Consider the following 19,183-nt stretch of genomic DNA (forward strand, 5'->3'; position numbering starts at 1 on the left):
GAGAATCATTTTTTTTTAGGTAAATCAACTTGCCAGTAGGAACTCTTAAATAGCCCTCATTTAAATCATTATGTCCTAAAGTTGTAAAATGAACTAACAGCTGAATCCAGAGTTATTTTCCTCGCCATAAAGAACGTGCATCAGACCCACGGGACCGCACCGCCCTGCACGCTCATATGACATATGAGGTTCTACCAGCTTCCTGCTAGCTGTATGTGGCTGTAATAATGGATATATTGGTTGTAATTCATCACTTTTATTATCTTCTAATACACCCATGGACTGTATGGTATAAGCCTGTACCGTGGTGGACGTATTAACGTCTCTGTTCCCAAACAACCGGCTATCGGCCAGTAGCTAGTAGTGCTAGTAGCACGACATCAACAGAATTGAATGGAGTTGTAGGATATTTACTAACATGCAGGGCAAAAGACCAGGACACACATCTTCTACATCCATGGTCTGTGGTCTATTGGACCCTCTTCTACGTTGTACTGGCGTCCGGTAGTTGCTTTCGGTCCAAAATGGTGGAAGCGTAACTCTGCTGCTGGGCGCTGATGTTGCAATGGAACGAACAATTGACTTTCACTTCTTAGCAATTTAGGTTGTTTGCAGTCAATGTGGTGGCAGAACTAGCTAGCATTAGCTCTGTTTGTGTAACAGATAGAAGAAGTGACAGTAAATAATATTTGTAATTTTTATTTCTTATGTTATGTGTTTTATTGCAATATGTATTAATTTCACCAAAATCCCTCACTTGTTGTGTTGTTCCTAAGTTTATCCTTGGTATTGGGAGTACTGTTTTAGTTTGTGCTACAGCGCCCTCTGGTGGTTGTTAGCAGACGTACTGCGTCTCCTCCGCTCTCTCGTCAGTCTGCACTGAACCTGACTGCGAGAGGTATGTATCTAAAGTGGCGCGATGTAAAGTGTGAATTCTAATGTTTTAATGTTGATTTAATTACACAGAGCAGTTTACTCTTGCATAGTATCATTAGGACAGACGAACTGGGTCATTTTCTGTCGTGCTTTTTACTTGTAAAGTGAGTTTTGAGAGGGTAAGCTCACTAGCTAAACATGTGTGTGTGCTGGTGTCGCCGTTTTATCTTCCCGTGGGATCCACATGTAAGCTTGTCCTTTTCTCATGTTAGGTGTTTTTCTATGAGGATAAAACCCATATGACAGCATTTTGCTCTCTCTGGGCTCAAAACAGGTATGTGTATATGTGTTGTACTCCCATTACCGTGTTCAGTAATTATAGTATTCATTTTAAGTATATTGTGTGAGGTGATTGTGGTACAGTGTAATTTTCATGACAGCCATAGGGGTCTGTAAAATATTTTTTTTATTGTGTCTTATTTGATTTACATGTTTTGAGTTATTTTCATGTTTATAATGAGTCTGCACTGAACCTGACTGCGAGAGGTGTTTTTCTATGAGGATAAAACCCATATGACAGCATTTTGCTCTCTCTGGGCTCAAAACAGGAATAAACCTGAGTTCAACAAGACATGCCAGTGTCCAGCGTCTGATTGTGCACCAGAACACAACGCAGTGTGGTCGGGACCTGCAGACCGTTCCGGCTACATTGGTGCCGTGACCCGGATTTCTCCGCTTCAGATCATCGTCAGCGTGATCGCCGGTGGTTGCTGCAGCAAGTATTAACATTTCAAGGACACTGATGCTGTAACAAGTACTAACACACTTCAGAGACATTAATGCTGTGACAAATACTGCATATATTGTGAGTGTTAAGTGTTGTTGGTGCTTTAGTCTTCACAAGTTCATTTTTATCCTGTTTTTTTTGTGTATGTTGAGTATTCACTTACCTCTTATTAGCTTTGGTTAAGAGATAACAAACCTAGCTAAGATGACTGATGGTAAAAATGTTAAGATACCATTTGGCCATGATGGGGGTACTGGTTCAGTAAGCTTCAGACGGGGCAAGCTTTTGGGAGACGTATACTCAACTCCAGTTAGGGGTGCTGGGGCAGTAAGCTCCGGGCGGGGCAAGCTTTTTGGTGAAGTAGAATCAACTTCAGTAAGGGGTGCTAGTGTAGTAGGCCACCCTGCATTCTCTTCCACTCACATGCACACCGATGTACTTTCTCCCAGACAGCACATGCCTAGTCCAGACATGAGTTATCCAGACATAGGGGATCTCATAACACAGTTAGCCAACCAAATTGGAGAGAGTATTGCAAGCCAGATGCAGAAAACTGCAGGTAGCCAAGAAGATCGAACTACTCATGCACCTAGTTTGAACACGGGCCCGGGTCTCTCTGAGTTAAACATGACTGGGGTGAAGTTAGTGATGCAGTCAGATGTGAAGGAGCCACCACACTTCAGGGGTGATGGAACCGACAAACACACAGTACATGAATGGGAGGAAATCATGGATGCTTACCTAAATAAGAGGGGTGTCCCGCCTCATGAGCATTCCCAAGAAATAATTTCAAGATTGATGGGAAAAGCTAGAGATGTTGTCAAGGTCACCCTGCGCAGCATTCCATCTTTAAGGCCTGCTGAAGACTCCAAGCTTGTCTTTGATATACTCAAACAACATTTTAGTGAGGTAACATATTCTTCGATGCCTTTGGCAGATTTTTATAACACTCTCCCTTTGGCCGGAGAAAGCCCAATGGACTATTGGATCCGCTTGAATAAAGCTGTGGATGTGGCAGATGAGTGTCTGAGGAGGCAGGGACGGAATATTGAAGATCCCTCTCATGAAGTCACAATGATGTTTGTGAAACACTGCCCCGACCCTGCACTTTCAAGTGTTCTGAAGTTTAAAACAGCAGAGAAATGGACAGCAGATGAGATCCAGGAGCGCCTCACTGAAAACCAGAGAGAGGCTAGGACCAAGTCTCAAGGTAAAACATGTCGGCCTCCACAACCAAAGCAGGTTGGTGCACATGCCCAGACTTCAGCAATGGAGGCTGTAGCTACTGATAATGCCAGGGAGCTTACCTGCGACCAGAATGCAATGGGGCCCTCATCCTCTTCTCAGGCAGAGAGTGTCTGCATTCAGTCCCTCATCAGCTTGCTGGACCGCGTGCTGGAGCAGAAGGCTCAGTCAGCAGTAGTTACACCACCTATTGGGGAGCAAGCAAATTTTACTCAAAGGAGATGCAAGGTTTGCCAGTCCGGTGACCACTCAACAACTATGCACTGCAGGCAGGAAAATCTCTGCATGAGCTGTTTCAAGCCTGGCCATTGGAGGAGAGAATGCCACCAACGAAAGTCAAGAAATAATGCCACGTCACAACCTGTCCAAACACAGCCCAGAAATGAGCAAGGTGGAGCAGGTTTAAACTAGACAGCTCACATTTGGCGAGGGGACGTGTGGGCGTTAAAGGACCAACCCTTGAAGGAAATGAGGATTTGAAAGAGGTGTATGCAAATGTCTGCAAAGCAATGCCAGAGGATTGCACAGTAATCATTCAGAATATACACAAAGTTGAGCCATTTGACGAGTTATTCCATGCACCAGTGATGATCAGTGATTCTGCTCAGTTGCAAGGATTGCTTGATACGGGATCAATGGCTTGTACAATAAGCGAAGAAGCAGAGCAAAGACTCCTATCAGAGAACGTTTTGACACAGCGGCAAGAGCCGACACAGCGCATTATTCTTGTTGGCTGTGGAGGACTACAGGTGAGCCCCAAGTGCATATATGATATGGAGCTGGGTCTGTATGGGGTAAAGTGCATGGTCCCGGTCCTGGTGGTTGCTGGTCAGAAGGACGACATCATCATAGGCACCAACATGTTGAAATATGTGATGAGTCAGCTGAAAAATGACGAAAACTACTGGAAACTCGTCTCATGCAATGTACAGGGGTCCTCTGAGTGCGAGCAGTTTCTGGAGATGATGGCTGGTCTCACAAGGTGGAACGGGGCTGATGTACCAGACAAGGTGGGTACAGTTAAGCTAACCCAAGCAGTGACTCTACTCCCCAAACAAGAATACCTGCTATGGGGCAAGTTGCCAAGTAATGTCCCTATGTCACCTGGGAGCACAGTAGTGGTGGAACCTACCTCTTCCAAGTGCATCCCTCGGGGTATCATGGTTGGCAGAGTGGTCACACCTTTGTGGGGAGATGGCTGGGTTCCCATGAAGGTCACCAATTACACAGAAAAGCCACTCACCCTGAAAAGAAACTGCAAGCTGGCAGATGTTTCTCCCTGCGTTGCAGTTGAAGATTTCACACTGCCCCAAGGCTCCTGTGAGAAAGAAAATGACGCAGATAAAGTGACTCATGACAAACACGCTGATAATACTGACCTGAAACAGAGACTGCAGAATGTTGGCCTGGGGGATGTCAACATCGATAATTGCCAAGTGAGCTCTTCCACCAAGATCCAACTGGTGGAAATGATGGAACAGTACCAGGATGTGTTTTCAAAACACCATCTAGATTGTGGAGAAGCCAAGGGCTTTGTGCATAGGATCCGGCTTACAGATGACCGTCCTTTCCGTCTTCCATATCGCAGAGTGCCTCCAGCTCACTACCAAAAGCTGCGCCAGGTCCTCACTGAGATGGAAGAGCAGGGAATCATTCGGAAGTCAATGAGCGAATATGCATCCCCACTCGTGATGGTCTGGAAAAAAAATGGTGACCTCAGGATATGCACAGACTTCCGGTGGCTGAATGCAAGGACCATCAAAGATGCTCATCCCCTGCCTCATCAGTCGGACTGCTTGGCGGCTCTTGGCGGAAACACTGTCTTCAGCACCATGGACCTAACATCAGGTTTTTACAACCTGACCATGCACGAGGAAGACAAGAAATTCACCGCCTTCACAACACCCCTGGGCTTACATGAGTACAACAGAATGCCCCAGGGACTTTGTAACAGTCCCGCATCTTTCATGAGAATGATGCTGAGCATTTTTGGTGATCTAAACTTCAGTAGCTTGCTGTGCTATCTTGACGACCTCCTGGTCTTTGCCCCATCTGAGCAAGAAGCCCTCAATAGGCTGGAGGTTGTTTTTCAGAGGCTGAGAGAGCACAACCTGAAGCTGAGTCCAAAAAAATGCCACCTGTTGCAGCGGTCCGTGAAATTCCTCGGACACATTATTGACGGTGATGGGGTAGCTGTTGACCCAGAGAAAGTTGAAGTTATCGTCAAAATGTCAAAGAAGGATTTAATGGAGGATGACGGCTGCACACCTTCAGTTCGGAGAGTAAAGTCATTTTTGGGAATGGTGTTCTACTATCAGCACTTTATGCCCAACTGCTCCGCCACAGCAAAGCCTCTGTTTGCCCTTACAGCTGGTCAAAAACGGAGAGGGAAGGTTAGAAAGTTAAACCAGAATCCCGGTGTCTTCAGAAAGCTCACACCTGCAGACTGGACTGATGACTGTGACTCTGCCTTCCTCAGCCTCAAGGAGAAGCTTCTGAACTGTGCAGTCCTCGCTCACCCGGATTTCTCCAAACCACTGATCCTATCCATCGACGCTTCTCTTGATGGCCTCGGGGCCGTTTTGTCACAGTTACCAGAAGGTGAAACCAAAGCCCGTCCGATTGCTTTTGCGAGCAAGACCCTCACTGGCTCACAAAAGAGGTATCCCGCCCATCGCCTGGAATTTCTAGCGCTCAAGTGGAGTGTTTGTGAAAAATTCAGTCACTGGTTGAAGGGTCACTGTTTCACAGTGTGGACCGACAATAATCCATTGACCTATATAATGACAAAACCAAAACTTGACGCTTGCGAACAGCGGTGGGTGGCCAAGCTGTCCCCATACATGTTCGATCTTAAACATATACCTGGGGTGAAAAACATTGTGGCAGATGCCTTAAGTAGAGACCCTTTTGCTAGGTCAGTGGGCCAAAGATTGATCAGCGAGCCATATGAGAACCTTTTGGTAGAAGCCGAGGGAACAAAGGAGGAAGGAGTCCAGGATGTTTTCCGGTGCAAGGTCCAATGTCTTCAGGCATATAACTCAGGCTGTGTGATCACAGATGCGCTACAGCACAAGCCACCTGGAAATCAGGATTCCGCTGATGTTAAGTCCATCTGTGAAGCTCACATTGAGTGGGAGAAAGCTGCAGAGTCAAGAGCAGTTCAGTTCCTCCAGGTTCTGCCCCAGGTGGCACACTCAGAACAAGACACCCTTCCAGCCTTCTCTATTGATGAGCTTCGGCACGGCCAGCAACAGGATCCAGACATTGGGGAGGTCCGGCTGTTTGTGGAGCGGGGTAAGCTGCCATCTAGAAGAGAGAGATGTAGGCTAAGTCCAAGAGCACAGATGCTATGCAAGCAGTGGCATCGGATGAAAGTCCAAGATGGAGTCCTCTATAGGATTACCAAAGACTCTTTAACCAGGCAGAAAAGGTACCAGTTTGTCTTACCCGCCAGTTTGAAGGTCAATGCCCTTTCTGGTGTGCATGACCTTGCAGGGCATCAAGGGCAAGCCAGAACCCTACACCTTGCCAGACAACGCTTTTTCTGGCCGCAAATGGAAAGAGACATAAAGGAATATGTGAAATGCTGCCAACGATGTATCCTAGCAAAGACTCCTGAACCAGCTGCCCGAGCTCCCTTGGAGAGCATTCGCACTTCTGCACCCATGGAGTTGGTATGCATAGATTTCTGGAGCGCTGAGGATAACAAACAAAGATCAGTTGATGTCTTGGTCATAACTGACCACTTTACAAAGTTGGCTCACGCGTTCCCTTGTGTAAACCAGACTGCAAAGCAAGTTGCGAAGAAGTTGTGGGATAATGTGTTCTGCATATATGGTTTTCCACAGCGAATCCATTCAGATCAGGGAGCCAATTTCGAAAGTAAACTCCTAGCAGAACTCCTCAGCCTCACAGGGATCGCAAAGTCACACACAACTGCATACCATCCCATGGGAAATGGGCAAACTGAGAGGTTTAATAGGACACTTGGCAGTATGTTGCGTGCCTTACCATTAGCAGCAAAACAACACTGGGCACAACAGATACAAACCTTGACCTTTGCTTACAACGCCACCATCCATGAAACAACTGGATACGCCCCATTCTACTTAATGTATGGTCGGGTCCCCAGACTTCCGGTGGATGTGGTCTTCAAGCAGGTCCTGAAAGACACAGTCGTGGTTGACTACAAGACCTACGCCGAGAAACTGACGGCAAGCCTCCATGAAGCCGCTGGCATTGCTCAGCAGCATGCAAGGAAAGAGCAGCAGCATCAAGCTGATGGTTACAACAAGAGAGTCCGTGGCACTTGCCTGAATGTTGGTGACAGAGTTCTGCTCGCAAATAAAGGGGAAAGAGGAAAGAGGAAGTTGGCAGATAAATGGGAACCCACTATCTACACTGTCATGGATCGGAAACCTCAGACTCACATCTATAAAGTTGCGGACGATGGCGGGAAAACCAAAGTTGTACACCGGAATTTGATATTGGATGTGAGCTTCCTACCAATCCCAGAACAAATCAGTGGGGAGCTGGATTCAGGTGCTTCAGACGAGGAGAGCGAGTTTCAGTCTCCGTCCATTGATACTTTGAGTGGCCTGGCGGTCGAAGCTTCTGAGGACCGTACCCACTCATGGATATGCACATCATCTGATGTTGACTGTGAGTCTTTGGGAGATGATAGAGAGTCAGGAATGGAGGTTGAGATGTCATACTCCCCACCTAGAGACTCTGATCACCTGCCACTTGTAAGGCCCCAGTCTGATCCTGCCAATGGTGGTGGAAACAAGGAAGAAAGAGAGGAAACCTTACCTGTGAGAGACTTGCCCGGTTCCAGTGAGCTCCCTGAGCCATACATGACTGACACTGATGTTGACCCTTTAGCCACCGTTTCTGACCTAGATGAGCCAGAACCCTGTAACATCACCTCACCCACAACAGTGACTGATAGACAGATACCTACACAAGGTTCAGGGCCTGACAGGCACGTAGTCAGAACACGTACAGGCAGGGTTGTCAAAGCAGTCAATCGCCTGATAGAGAACATGGCGCAAAAACCTTTCACACGGGGTATTGTAGACAGGTTTAACAGTAGGTCACAGTCCTTACTCACCTTGTTTTAAACAGGGCAGAAGAGGTATAGAAATGAGTTTTGTGTTTTGTTTTTATACAGTACATTTCTTCTTTTGTTTTGGGTCATAAAATGTTCACATTGACGGGATTGAATGCCAAGATCTCATGTGGTGTAAAAGGCATCATATATACTAGGAGAAGCAGTAGCCTGATCAACTTCTGTTTTCTCTGAACTTACTTAGCAAGTAGCTAATATGCTGTGTGGGGAATTAGATTCCCAGGGTTATCTTGGACCGAAAGAATGTGAAAATTGTGCTTTGTAAAATTGATTTATTTATCTTGCACAACCCTCTGTATGTTTTCGGGATTTGGCGAAATTAAAGAGGGGTGAATGTAACAGATAGAAGAAGTGACAGTAAATAATATTTGTAATTTTTATTTCTTATGTTATGTGTTTTATTGCAATATGTATTAATTTCACCAAAATCCCTCACTTGTTGTGTTGTTCCTAAGTTTATCCTTGGTATTGGGAGTACTGTTTTAGTTTGTGCTACAGCGCCCTCTGGTGGTTGTTAGCAGACGTACTGCGTCTCCTCCGCTCTCTCGTCAGTCTGCACTGAACCTGACTGCGAGAGGTATGTATCTAAAGTGGCGCGATGTAAAGTGTGAATTCTAATGTTTTAATGTTGATTTAATTACACAGAGCAGTTTACTCTTGCATAGTATCATTAGGACAGACGAACTGGGTCATTTTCTGTCGTGCTTTTTACTTGTAAAGTGAGTTTTGAGAGGCTAAGCTCACTAGCTAAACATGTGTGTGTGCTGGTGTCGCCGTTTTATCTTCCCGTGGGATCCACATGTAAGCTTGTCCTTTTCTCATGTTAGGTGTTTTTCTATGAGGATAAAACCCATATGACAGCATTTTGCTCTCTCTGGGCTCAAAACAGGTATGTGTATATGTGTTGTACTCCCATTACCGTGTTCAGTAATTACAGGATTCATTTTAAGTATATTGTGTGAGGTGATTGTGGTACAGTGTAATTTTCATGACAGCCATAGGGGTCTGTAAAATATTTTTTTTATTGTGTCTTATTTGATTTACATGTTTTGAGTTATTTTCATGTTTATAATGAGTCTGCACTGAACCTGACTGCGAGAGGTGTTTTTCTATGAGGATAAAACCCATATGACAGCATTTTGCTCTCTCTGGGCTCAAAACAGGAATAAACCTGAGTTCAACAAGACATGCCAGTGTCCAGCGTCTGATTGTGCACCAGAACACAACGCAGTGTGGTCGGGACCTGCAGACCGTTCCGGCTACATTGGCACAGGTCAAAACAGGACTGCAGAGTTCACAACATAATGGACCATTGAAACGTTATCACAGTTTGAAAGTATTTAGATGCAGGGAGCAGGACTGTGACGTTATACCGCAGTATTTAAACTGAAGATTATTATACCGTGTACATTTGCATATCTATCTTGAAAAAAAGACATAAGTGAGTGTGTGTAAGGGGTACACCGTGTGTAGTAATTAACAAAACGTTTATTTTTGTATTTCAAACTAAGTGTAAAGCAGACAGTGTGCTGATGTTTCAGCATACCTGCTCAATAGATCAGTAAGTTTTCATTCAGTGCCATCTACTGGATTTATTTGATATTTCAGCTGCTTCATGAGCATCTGCAGAGATTAGTTAAATGGAGATACATTACTACAAAACTCACTCACTTAACCTGAAGAGCTGTGGCTGACAACTAACTGAGAAACTTTGTCCAATTTTTCTCAAAATATAGAAATAATTCTAAGTTATAAAGCAAACAGAAACCTGTTTTATTCCCTAACACTGTATATTATCATAGGCGTCATACCTTTTTAACACAGCTTCTTTATTTGTAACACTTTTTGATGCCATATGTATTTAGCCCCAAAACTGAACAGAAGGCAGGAAAATATTATGAAATAAGTCAAATTTATTTATTTGATTTTATATTTGATATGATTTTTTTTGTATTGTCTATCAACTGATTGCAGGTAGAATTAAAAGTACAAAGCATTTCTTTTTACACTCAGTTTAAATAATTTAATTAACATTAGATTAATTTTATTTTATATAAAATCAATCAACTGTAATTTTATTTTTCTGATAACATATTGTTGTGCTATTTCAAATTCAGATGAAGACATGAAGGAAGTTTTTACTGACGAGCTTCATTCTATGATGTTCAATCCCATTATGCTTCATGCAAACGTCTACTTGCTACAGCCCGCCATGAACATCGTTGCACACCAAACTTTTGATAGAATTTGGATGATCCAGCACTAATACTTCACTCACTATAAGAAAAATCTGCAAAGTTTCATTTGATATATGCAGCAAGTAGGCAGATGGCCAGTGTTGGGCAACTTAAAATGTGTTATTTTCGTTATTTATTGCCTTCCCCTAAAATACTAACATTCATTTCCTAATTATGCAGCAGAACTGGTGACATACCTGTTACATAACTTTCCACTACCCAGACAAGCTCCATAAAAAGGTGCTCTTCTTAATGATTTTTTTTTGTGGAATAACAATAAAATTATGTCTCATCATCTTAAATTTGTATGTTCACACTTCAACCAGACAATAGAACTGCAAGAGAGACTCAATAACCTGTTACTATCCAACTGTCTCAGCCTGCTCAGGGAGGCAGGAGTTCAGCAAGGCTTAAAAACACCAGCTGCTGATGTATTGCTTATTTCAGGTCTTGCATTTTAGTAGGCTACAGAAATGTGTATGCAATAGGTGTTGGGAGACTGGAAGTACTCCTGGAGTTTTTAAAGTCCATCCTGGAGGAGGGACCCTATGTCGGTAGGGAACCTCGCTCGTTTATGAAGGGCAGCTTCAGGACCCTGGCCCCATCACCCCTAATTTGGATGCCAATCTAACACCTAATGTACACTAAAACACACAACTATGTTTAAGCCTTGATAACATAAGCAACATAAAACACAACTCAATCAGTAGGACATCAAACAAACCAAGCTAACCCCGTTTAGCAAGTCAAGACAAAGGAAACAACACAACTTAAACCTTAGCAAGTATTCAGCTTTGCTATTGTAATTCATAACAATTACATTTTAACTGCCAGCCTATCCCAGAGGAAGGGCTCTCTTACCTTACCTTAAGGACACCAAGCAGACACCCTCAGAGATGAGCAAGACAGGACTTTGGTTGGAATGTACAGAATACAATCCAGTTTTATTGGTTTTTAAAGATAATATGAAGATTACAAGTTACATGAATTGAATGATACGAAAAGGAACCAAAACACCCAGTAAAATCTCAAAAGATCCCCAAAAGCTTCAAAATGCCCAAAAGAAAAAGTCAAAAATATCCTCAGAGTCAAAAAAGCCTCCTATAATCTGTTGTCTCCCCTTATTTATACTTTTTTACTCCAGATCCATGTATGGTTAACAACCTAAACATCAACAAACTATTAGATCATAAGACCTTTAGCAAAGGAAACTTTCTTACATATTTTTACCAACCAGTGAATATAAAAGCACACAGGATTACATATTGAAGAATGAAAGAAAATCAAATACTTGTTATCACTATTAAATGAGCACAAAGACATATGGGATTATATATGTGGAATAAAATCATATCTGAGACTAAATCACTCTAAGCTCAATAGAAGAAAGGAAATCATACTGAGTCACCAGTTTCACAACAATGTTTCCAAGTATTTCTGTAATTTTCAATTGGTTAGTCAATTAAACTAATTAATTAATTGGTTAAACTCTGAATTAGGGTAGGTTTTAGGGGTGTGTGTCTCTGACATTATAGGTGAAACCTCAAAAATACATTTGGTGCCTGGTAAACAATTTGTTGAAAAACTGAAGAAATAGTTAAATGCCAAATTAAAGCAAAAATAAAACTTATTTTTTTTTAGGTTTTCATTACGGGTATCCAACATACAATATGTCAGGTACTGTAACTCATGGAGCCTCTTCCATTATGCTTTCAGGGAGAGGGCCTACAGAGATTGACAGGGATCCACCACAGCCAAGACTTCTCCCACTTGGACGCCTTTGTAGGTCCCGGTGATGGACGTCCACTTGGTCTCCCCGTTCCTGTAGGTGCGTTTGAGGCGTGCAGTGTAAGGGATGTCTGCCCCGTACTTATGAGCCACCATATTGACTTTGCAGGAGTGGTGTGGTGGGACTGTGCACTCAACAGCAACAGAGTGGGTGGTTGACTTTTTATGAGTGGTCCCCTTCGAGAACTGGAGGGTTGTCTCCACGCTATACCCAACAGTTGCAGAGGCAATATCTGGGATTCCGGTAGTGATGCTAGTCGTGACGCCCGCTGTTATGGAAAAGCTGGTGTCCCACCTTTGCTCTTCTTCTGTTGCCTCTGAGAGGGTGGCTGTCTGTGTCACTGGATGGTCGCTTTTGTTGATGACTGTAGAATTTTTCAAGATCTCTGGAGGATACTTAATGATATTAAGATTATCAGTTTTATACTTGACATCAGAAATGTGCTCGCTGATTACATCTGAGTTAAAGGTCAGAACCTGGTAGTTCTTGTACCAATACTCTTTACCTCCCCAGGGAAGGAAGAAGGCCTCATTTTTAACATGCACCTTCCCAAGACCATACTCGTTCTTCCCAACATACATGTCATTGGGGGATGTGTATACTGCATTTGCAGGCACTGAACCGTAGGAGCCATTCTTCCACTTCAAAGACTCAAAGTCGTCTTTGTTCACCAGGATCTGAAATTGGGAGACACGATGCTCTTTGTCTCCATAGGCGTAGTGGCAGTAAGAATCCAGGGAAGGGCAGAAGAAGCCGGCCTCAATCCCATGTTTGGCAACGTAGTCGGTGCGTTGTTCGTATCCGTTGTAGATTGAAACTGCTCCGTTGGGAATAGAGCCGTTAAAGGTCTGCCATTCCAGGTTGGTTTCTTCAAGGGTCACTTTGAGAAAGCACAGATAGGAACAATGTTAAGTATAAACCAAATGACATCACTAATAAATCGATGTATTCCCAAAGCTTTTTGAAAATAGACAAGCTTGAAATAAATGCTTTATAGGGCAAAACAAAAACTGGCCAATGGAGAGCGAAAAGCAAAACATTTATCTCAAAATTATTTTTAAATCACTCATCAAATTGTCATGAATTTTAGAAGAAGCCAAACTGACCATAGCTTAACCCCTCGCCCAAACAGTGATTGTCCAATCATAGCTTAGCAACCGTAACTAGGCATGGAGGTCTGTCAAGCTCTGGATTTCTCCACATGTTGAAGCGTTGTGCATACACCGTAAAACTCATTTAAAGAGTTTGGAAAAAGTGTTAGGAATGGACTCAACTGTGTGTTCAACTGCTCTAACATAAGCTGCAATGTTTAGCATTAGGGGTGTAACGGTGATACGTTTTTACAACGATGCGTTATTATAATTTTCCATGATTCCGATACGGTTCAAGGACGATATTGGCTCATATAGAGCAATACGATATGATACGATTCAATTCAATGACTTGAAATCGACACAATACCTTTTTTGCCAAAAATTCTATCAGTGTGAAATAAATAGCTGATACTGCACAATGCAGGTCAGGATTCCTCAAAGTTTTTCTTGTAAGGGAATCAGGGATAAATTAATTATGGATATAAATAAGTAAACACAACGATTAATGGCAAATACATATAACTCATACAAAAGACAGTGCAATATTTAACAAAAGATCAAATTCAAGTTAAATGATGTTCTCATTTTCAAAGCAAAAGGTAGAGCAATAATATTTAACAAAAAATAAAATGCAACCAACTTCTCTTCAGGTCGAATGAACAGTGGTTTAATCTAGCCATCGTGCGCACACACGTTCATGCGCTCACACAATGGCTAACATGGTGCACCTGTAGCGCATTTGAGCATAGGGTGGGATGAAAAAGAAGGCATTATTATAGGGGGTGCATTAGCGGCTGTGACAATTATGACTTACTGTATCACATTCATTACTTTCTCCCCCTTTAATCACAGGGCTATCCCCCTCATGACCTACTGACAGTTTGGGAGTCCTGTAGAGAGTTTCTCTCAGAGGAAGCATATTGTTGTCTGGGACTACATACATTATTTTTCAACTTTAGTTTTGAACCTGAACCATTTTGATCACATCATGTTGCTCGGCTCAGCCTCAGGCTATTATAATTAAATTGTGGAGCTCAGACATTTTGTCCAGGATGGAGACACCGGGTGAAAGACTGACATGAACGGCCGGTCCTGAGGGAGTTATGAGAGGAGCGAAATGCCTGTTGATGCGCAGAAGGAACTGTGTATAATTAATCAAAACAACACGTTTGATGTGCTCATAAGCACGGAGGACTCTGTGGTTCAAAACTGCACAAAATGTAACCAGCGGATCAGACGTGTCTGTGCGTAATTGTTGCCAGACAACATCACTATATAGTTAAAGACAGCAGCGATGCGCTGTGCTGGCTCTTATCTCGTGCGCATAAATTAATTAATGAGTGGAACATGATAAACGTCTATGTAAGCATAATATTGTTATTTTGATTCTTGCGAAAACCGGGACAATTAGTTAGTGACTGTTGAAAACTGGGACATGCGACTGTTTGACAGATATTTGTCTGGACTCGTGACACCTAACTTGAAACCGGGACAGTCCCGGACAAACCGGGACGTCTGGTCACCGTAGTTTAAGCACCTGCTTCTGTTCTCCTTTTCAATATAAATGGTAGAGCAATAATACTGGTGTCACAGTAGGTGCGTGGAAAGATTGGTCGTGGTTCCGTTTTATTTATCTGGCCTTTGCATATTCTGCAAACAGCGGGTGATTTAGGACATCTCCCTTTATGCAAAAGTCAAACTGTTTCCACACACTCGACCTTAAACCCGGCTTGAATATCTCCCACTTGTCTGGCTCTTCCTCTCTATCAGCCTGCCGCTACACAGGGAGAGTGAACCGGAGTAACATTTTACATTTCTTTACTATCAAAAGTGTGAAAAAATACATTCATATTACGTTTGACGTGCTTATATACAAGGTGCAAATTCTTAGCATTGATGCAATTAATAATTTTCTTTGCAAATTGATTATAGGTCGATATACATCCCCGTTAAGGACAACTTGTTGAGTACCTGTCAATGTAGTTGGATCGTAGGAATATAAATCGATACATCGATGTAGTAGATGAATCATTACACCCCTGGTTTGCATGTCAAGATAACTAGTAACTGTTTTACTTAGGAGCATATCATTTAGCTAACTATTAGTTTGTGGAGTTACAGGTAACATAAAAAGAAGAGGTCCCATTCATGACCATATCCACGGTGTAGTATTTTCTCTACTGTGTGTGGATTTTAAAAAGTATAAGTGGTAAAAGTTGAATGTAAGCACTGATGTCCTTAAAGAGATGAATATTTTGATAGTTGAACTGTTTCTGTAGCTGAAAGTATGCAGAAGTATTTAGAGTCCAAAAAACGTACGGAAGAAATAGAAGAAGAAGCAGAATAATAAAGCTTTGGATAACATACTGTGAATGCTGTATTACAGTATTCACACAATAAGTCTTGTTAAACTTAATCCAAATAATATCAAGTACTTTTTTAATGCTTGTGTTTTATTTTTCAGTTGAACTTCTTCAATTCCAATCTTTCCTTTTTCAGTTCAAGTTCTGTTTTCAATGCCAACATTTACTGTCACTCTTCTAGTTCCATAGGATTTTTTGCTTGTTATAGTTTTTTGTAATAAGCTATTTCTATTCATCCCATTTTAGGTGACGAAAAGAAAAACAGCAGCATGGAAATATCATACTGTGACGGCAGCTTCACTTTACCTGATCTAGCCATCGTCAGCAACACTCAGCTTCAGCTGCAGATGAAACACACAACAGAAGCATTGTTATTTAAAATATCAGATCATCAAATGCTGAGCTACTCAGACAGCTAAAAGGCAGAGTTTGTTTTAAAGAACATGAGCACAGAAAAACAAGACTTTGATCATGTGAAAGATGAGCATCTTTAGATTGTCTGCTCATGGAAAATCATTTTTTGCAGTCGGGAAGTTTGGGAATGTATCAGTATAATAATAATAATAATAATAATGATATTATAGGTTTATTGGTCAGTGTAGATACAGCAGGTAGGTTGGACACTTTTTAAAAATGTATATTTTAATCAAAAAAATAACATGAATGAAGATAAAGTAAAAATCTGTTATCACTACTGATGTGTGCTGGCGTGTGCAAGGCAACAAGGGAAAGACCCAAACACAGACAAAAGCAGACATGATCAGTTCAGTTAATGTATGGGTAAGTTGCAACAACTCACAAGGTTCAGAAGTCCAGGGATCAGGCAGAGGGTCAGGCTGGCAGGCTGGTAGGCTGGCAGGCTGGCAGGTAGGTGACAGGTGACCAGGTTCCAAGAAACTGGTGACAGATAGCAGAAAGAGGCTGGTATAAGTACTGTAGAGGCTGATAATGAAATCAGGTAAAGGTGGGGAGATGGGCGGGGAAGCTCAGGTGGGGGGGATTATTATCTTCATTTTTGTTCCTCCAGTTTCCTCCGTTCTCCCTGGTGAAATCATTCATGTTTCCTGATGGTGGACATTGCATACTCCATCTCTATGGAAGGGGACTTTATTCAAATGATAATGTGAACTTGAAAATGAAATTGTAATTCTACAATAGCATCATGATTTCCCACATATGTATGTGTTATATGAGCAAAAATAAAAATAAAATGCAATGATCTAATTTTGTGTGTGAGAGTGCTTCAATTGTGCTTTTGCATTTTGAGTTTTGAGATTTTTTTTGAGAATGAAGGAGGAAAAACAATGTTTATAAAAATACCTGTGAGCATGTGGACTAGGCCTTAATCAGCTAATCAGAATCACTCTGAAGGGTCTGAACGTGATGAGTCATTGTTAGAGATAACTGGTGATAACACAGAGAGAGGTACTACTGTACTTGAAAAAAACATCCAAGTTGTATTTGTCATAGCCCGGCTCCTAGGCCATGACAAATACGGGAAAGGACACAGTGAATGATTGTAAATTAAAGATATTTATTACAAATAAATTAAGCATATACAGAAATAACTACAAATGTGGAGTGTGTCAGTCAGTAACATCAGTAATGTAGATGTGGATGTGTGAGCATGATGAAGTGTGATGTGTTGTGAGTGAAAACTAAAGAAAAGTCAAACAAAGGCAGCCCGGCAGGTTCTGACAGGGATGAGTCCAGGTGAAGGAAAAGAGAGAGCAGAGCAGCGCTTGATTGGGGCTTTTATACTCAGGACGCGCCAGCATCAGGTGCTCTGCATCAGGTGCTCTGCATCAGGCATCCTCTCCCGTGATACCTTCAAGGACTTAGGGAAAGAATGAATGGCAAATCCACACTGGCATCTCAGTAGTGAGGCAGGGGCCGTCACATATTGCTGAAATCATTTCACTTTGGGCACCCCAAGACTTTGATGGAGAGTTTTAAAAGTCTCCACATTTGTGTTTTGTTGAGGTGAAATAACATTACAATCAATGAGCTAGCTGAGGGGCTCTTTTGGGCATTATCAGTTTCCCAAGAGCCTGTGGGAAACTGATAATGTTTCCCACAGGCTCTCTCTGTGGTTATAGATAATTTTATTCCTAAAAACACACCGAGCACCGACCAGTGGTCGGCCGGCGTAGGCCCTATTGAAACTGTAAGGATTATTATTAATTTTATTTTTCCAATACCAACACATTTTTAAGGGGCTAGGGGTGTTTCAAAACTCACGAAACTTGGCACGCTTATCACAACTGGTGAAAATTGTGATCTGCGGATTGAAAATTGGCTCACTAGCGCCCACTAACAGTTTTCAAAATAAAAGCCCCCACTATGTAATACAAATAATAATTGCCTTTATGTAAGTGTTGGTGTTGTTATCAACTGGGGAAGTTTCATGATGGGATCTATTCGTTAGAAATGGTACCCTCTTCACCTGCAGTGTCTCCCCTCAAGCACAAAACCAAAGACAACCCCCTCATACATTTTACAAACTGATCACACAACCTGTTTATACAGTTAACAACAAGAAAAGCAGTTGGAGAAAGATATTTTCCTCAGAAGCAATGACAAACAGAAGTCTATTCATTACTGTAAGATTTCGTGCCAGCTAAATGACATTGCCCAAGGCTCTTGATTGATTGCCAGTGGCTAGTCTTTATAAAACTCATATTGTGCAATTTAACATTATTCAAACCAACGGAACTTTATTAGAACTTATAGTGGAGATCCCAAAGTGTTGAGTGATACCAAATTTCGGACTGAACTTGAGGTAATGTATATAAAATTATGCACAAAACATTCAAATTCTCTTAGTCCAGCAAGGTTGTTTACCTAATTTGGTGTTGATAGAGTAATAATCGAAGTGTTTTTCACATTTTACAAATACTCAAAAAATCCATCATGGCAGACTTCTGTGTCCAAGAAACTTTCTCGTATAGCACAAGGAGCTGGACATTTATTTCACATTTCAAGTGGACTCACGGTGTGAGGGGCGTGGCCTTTCCAAAATCCCGTTTTGGGCGTTAATTACAGCACTACATCATTTCCAGTTATTGGGCAAAGTTTCATATTTCAAGCTCATTCCAGTCACAACAAACTGCACAAACTCAATACGGTTCTACCCCTTTGCGGTTTGAACCTAACAAGAGAGCAAATCTGATAAAATAACAAGTGTTCCCTGATACAGTCATTCTGTGTCCAATGCCTGTGTGGCATGGGGAATAAAAGACTTCCTGTATATGTTCCGGCTGGCCCTTGGGACCCTAAATCGACGGCTAGATGGGAGCAGTTCAAACACTGAGTGTAGTGGGTGTGAGGTATCTGTTAAGCCTTTCCGTGTACAGCTCTGTCACATATCTTGCAAAGTTGTTTCTGTGACTTGCCAATCACCTCCCTTGCAATGTGAACAATCTTGGAGAGCTTGTTTTGGCTCTTTGCGCTCAACTTGCCTTAACATGTTGTTATGTTGATTTAAAGAAAACAGAGAAACAAGGAAGTATCAGACAGAAACTACTTACTAATAATTCACCAACATGTTTCTTGCTTGGCCATTAAAGTGTGCTCCATTTTCCCTGAAAGTTTTAGAATTGTTTTTAAAGATGCTGTGATTACCTTTAAAGGGACAGTTCACCCCAAAATCAAAGCA

General features: G+C 42.1%; 1 protein-coding gene and 1 long non-coding RNA gene across 2 annotated transcripts in view; both read right to left on the reverse strand.

Annotated features, from left to right (window-relative positions):
• Window positions 1–19,183, reverse strand: part of LOC141769980 (uncharacterized) — a 195,931-nt gene that overhangs the window by 125,258 nt on the left and 51,490 nt on the right. The window lies entirely within an intron of this gene.
• On the reverse strand, window positions 11,222–13,842 carry LOC141770116 (natterin-3-like). The gene is made up of 2 exons (XM_074639777.1): window positions 13,803–13,842; window positions 11,222–12,948 (listed from the first exon to the last, which is right to left on the reverse strand). Exons 1-2 carry the CDS (start codon window positions 13,840–13,842, stop codon window positions 12,005–12,007), a joined length of 984 nt encoding a protein of 327 aa, XP_074495878.1. The 3' UTR covers window positions 11,222–12,004.

Source organism: Sebastes fasciatus, chromosome 6 (assembly GCF_043250625.1).
Source record: "Sebastes fasciatus isolate fSebFas1 chromosome 6, fSebFas1.pri, whole genome shotgun sequence".
Lineage (NCBI taxonomy): Eukaryota > Metazoa > Chordata > Actinopteri > Perciformes > Sebastidae > Sebastes > Sebastes fasciatus.

What these genes read in the sequence shown, in the direction of transcription:
- LOC141770116 (XM_074639777.1), bottom strand. Translation starts at nt 13,842, where the DNA reads ATGGCTAGATTAAACCACTGTTCATTCGACCTGAAGAGAA. An exon ending in TTCATTCGACCTGAAGAGAA is followed by an intron (nt 12,949 to 13,802) that starts GTTGGTTGCATT and finishes GCTTTCTCAAAG; the next exon opens with TGACCCTTGAAGAAACCAAC.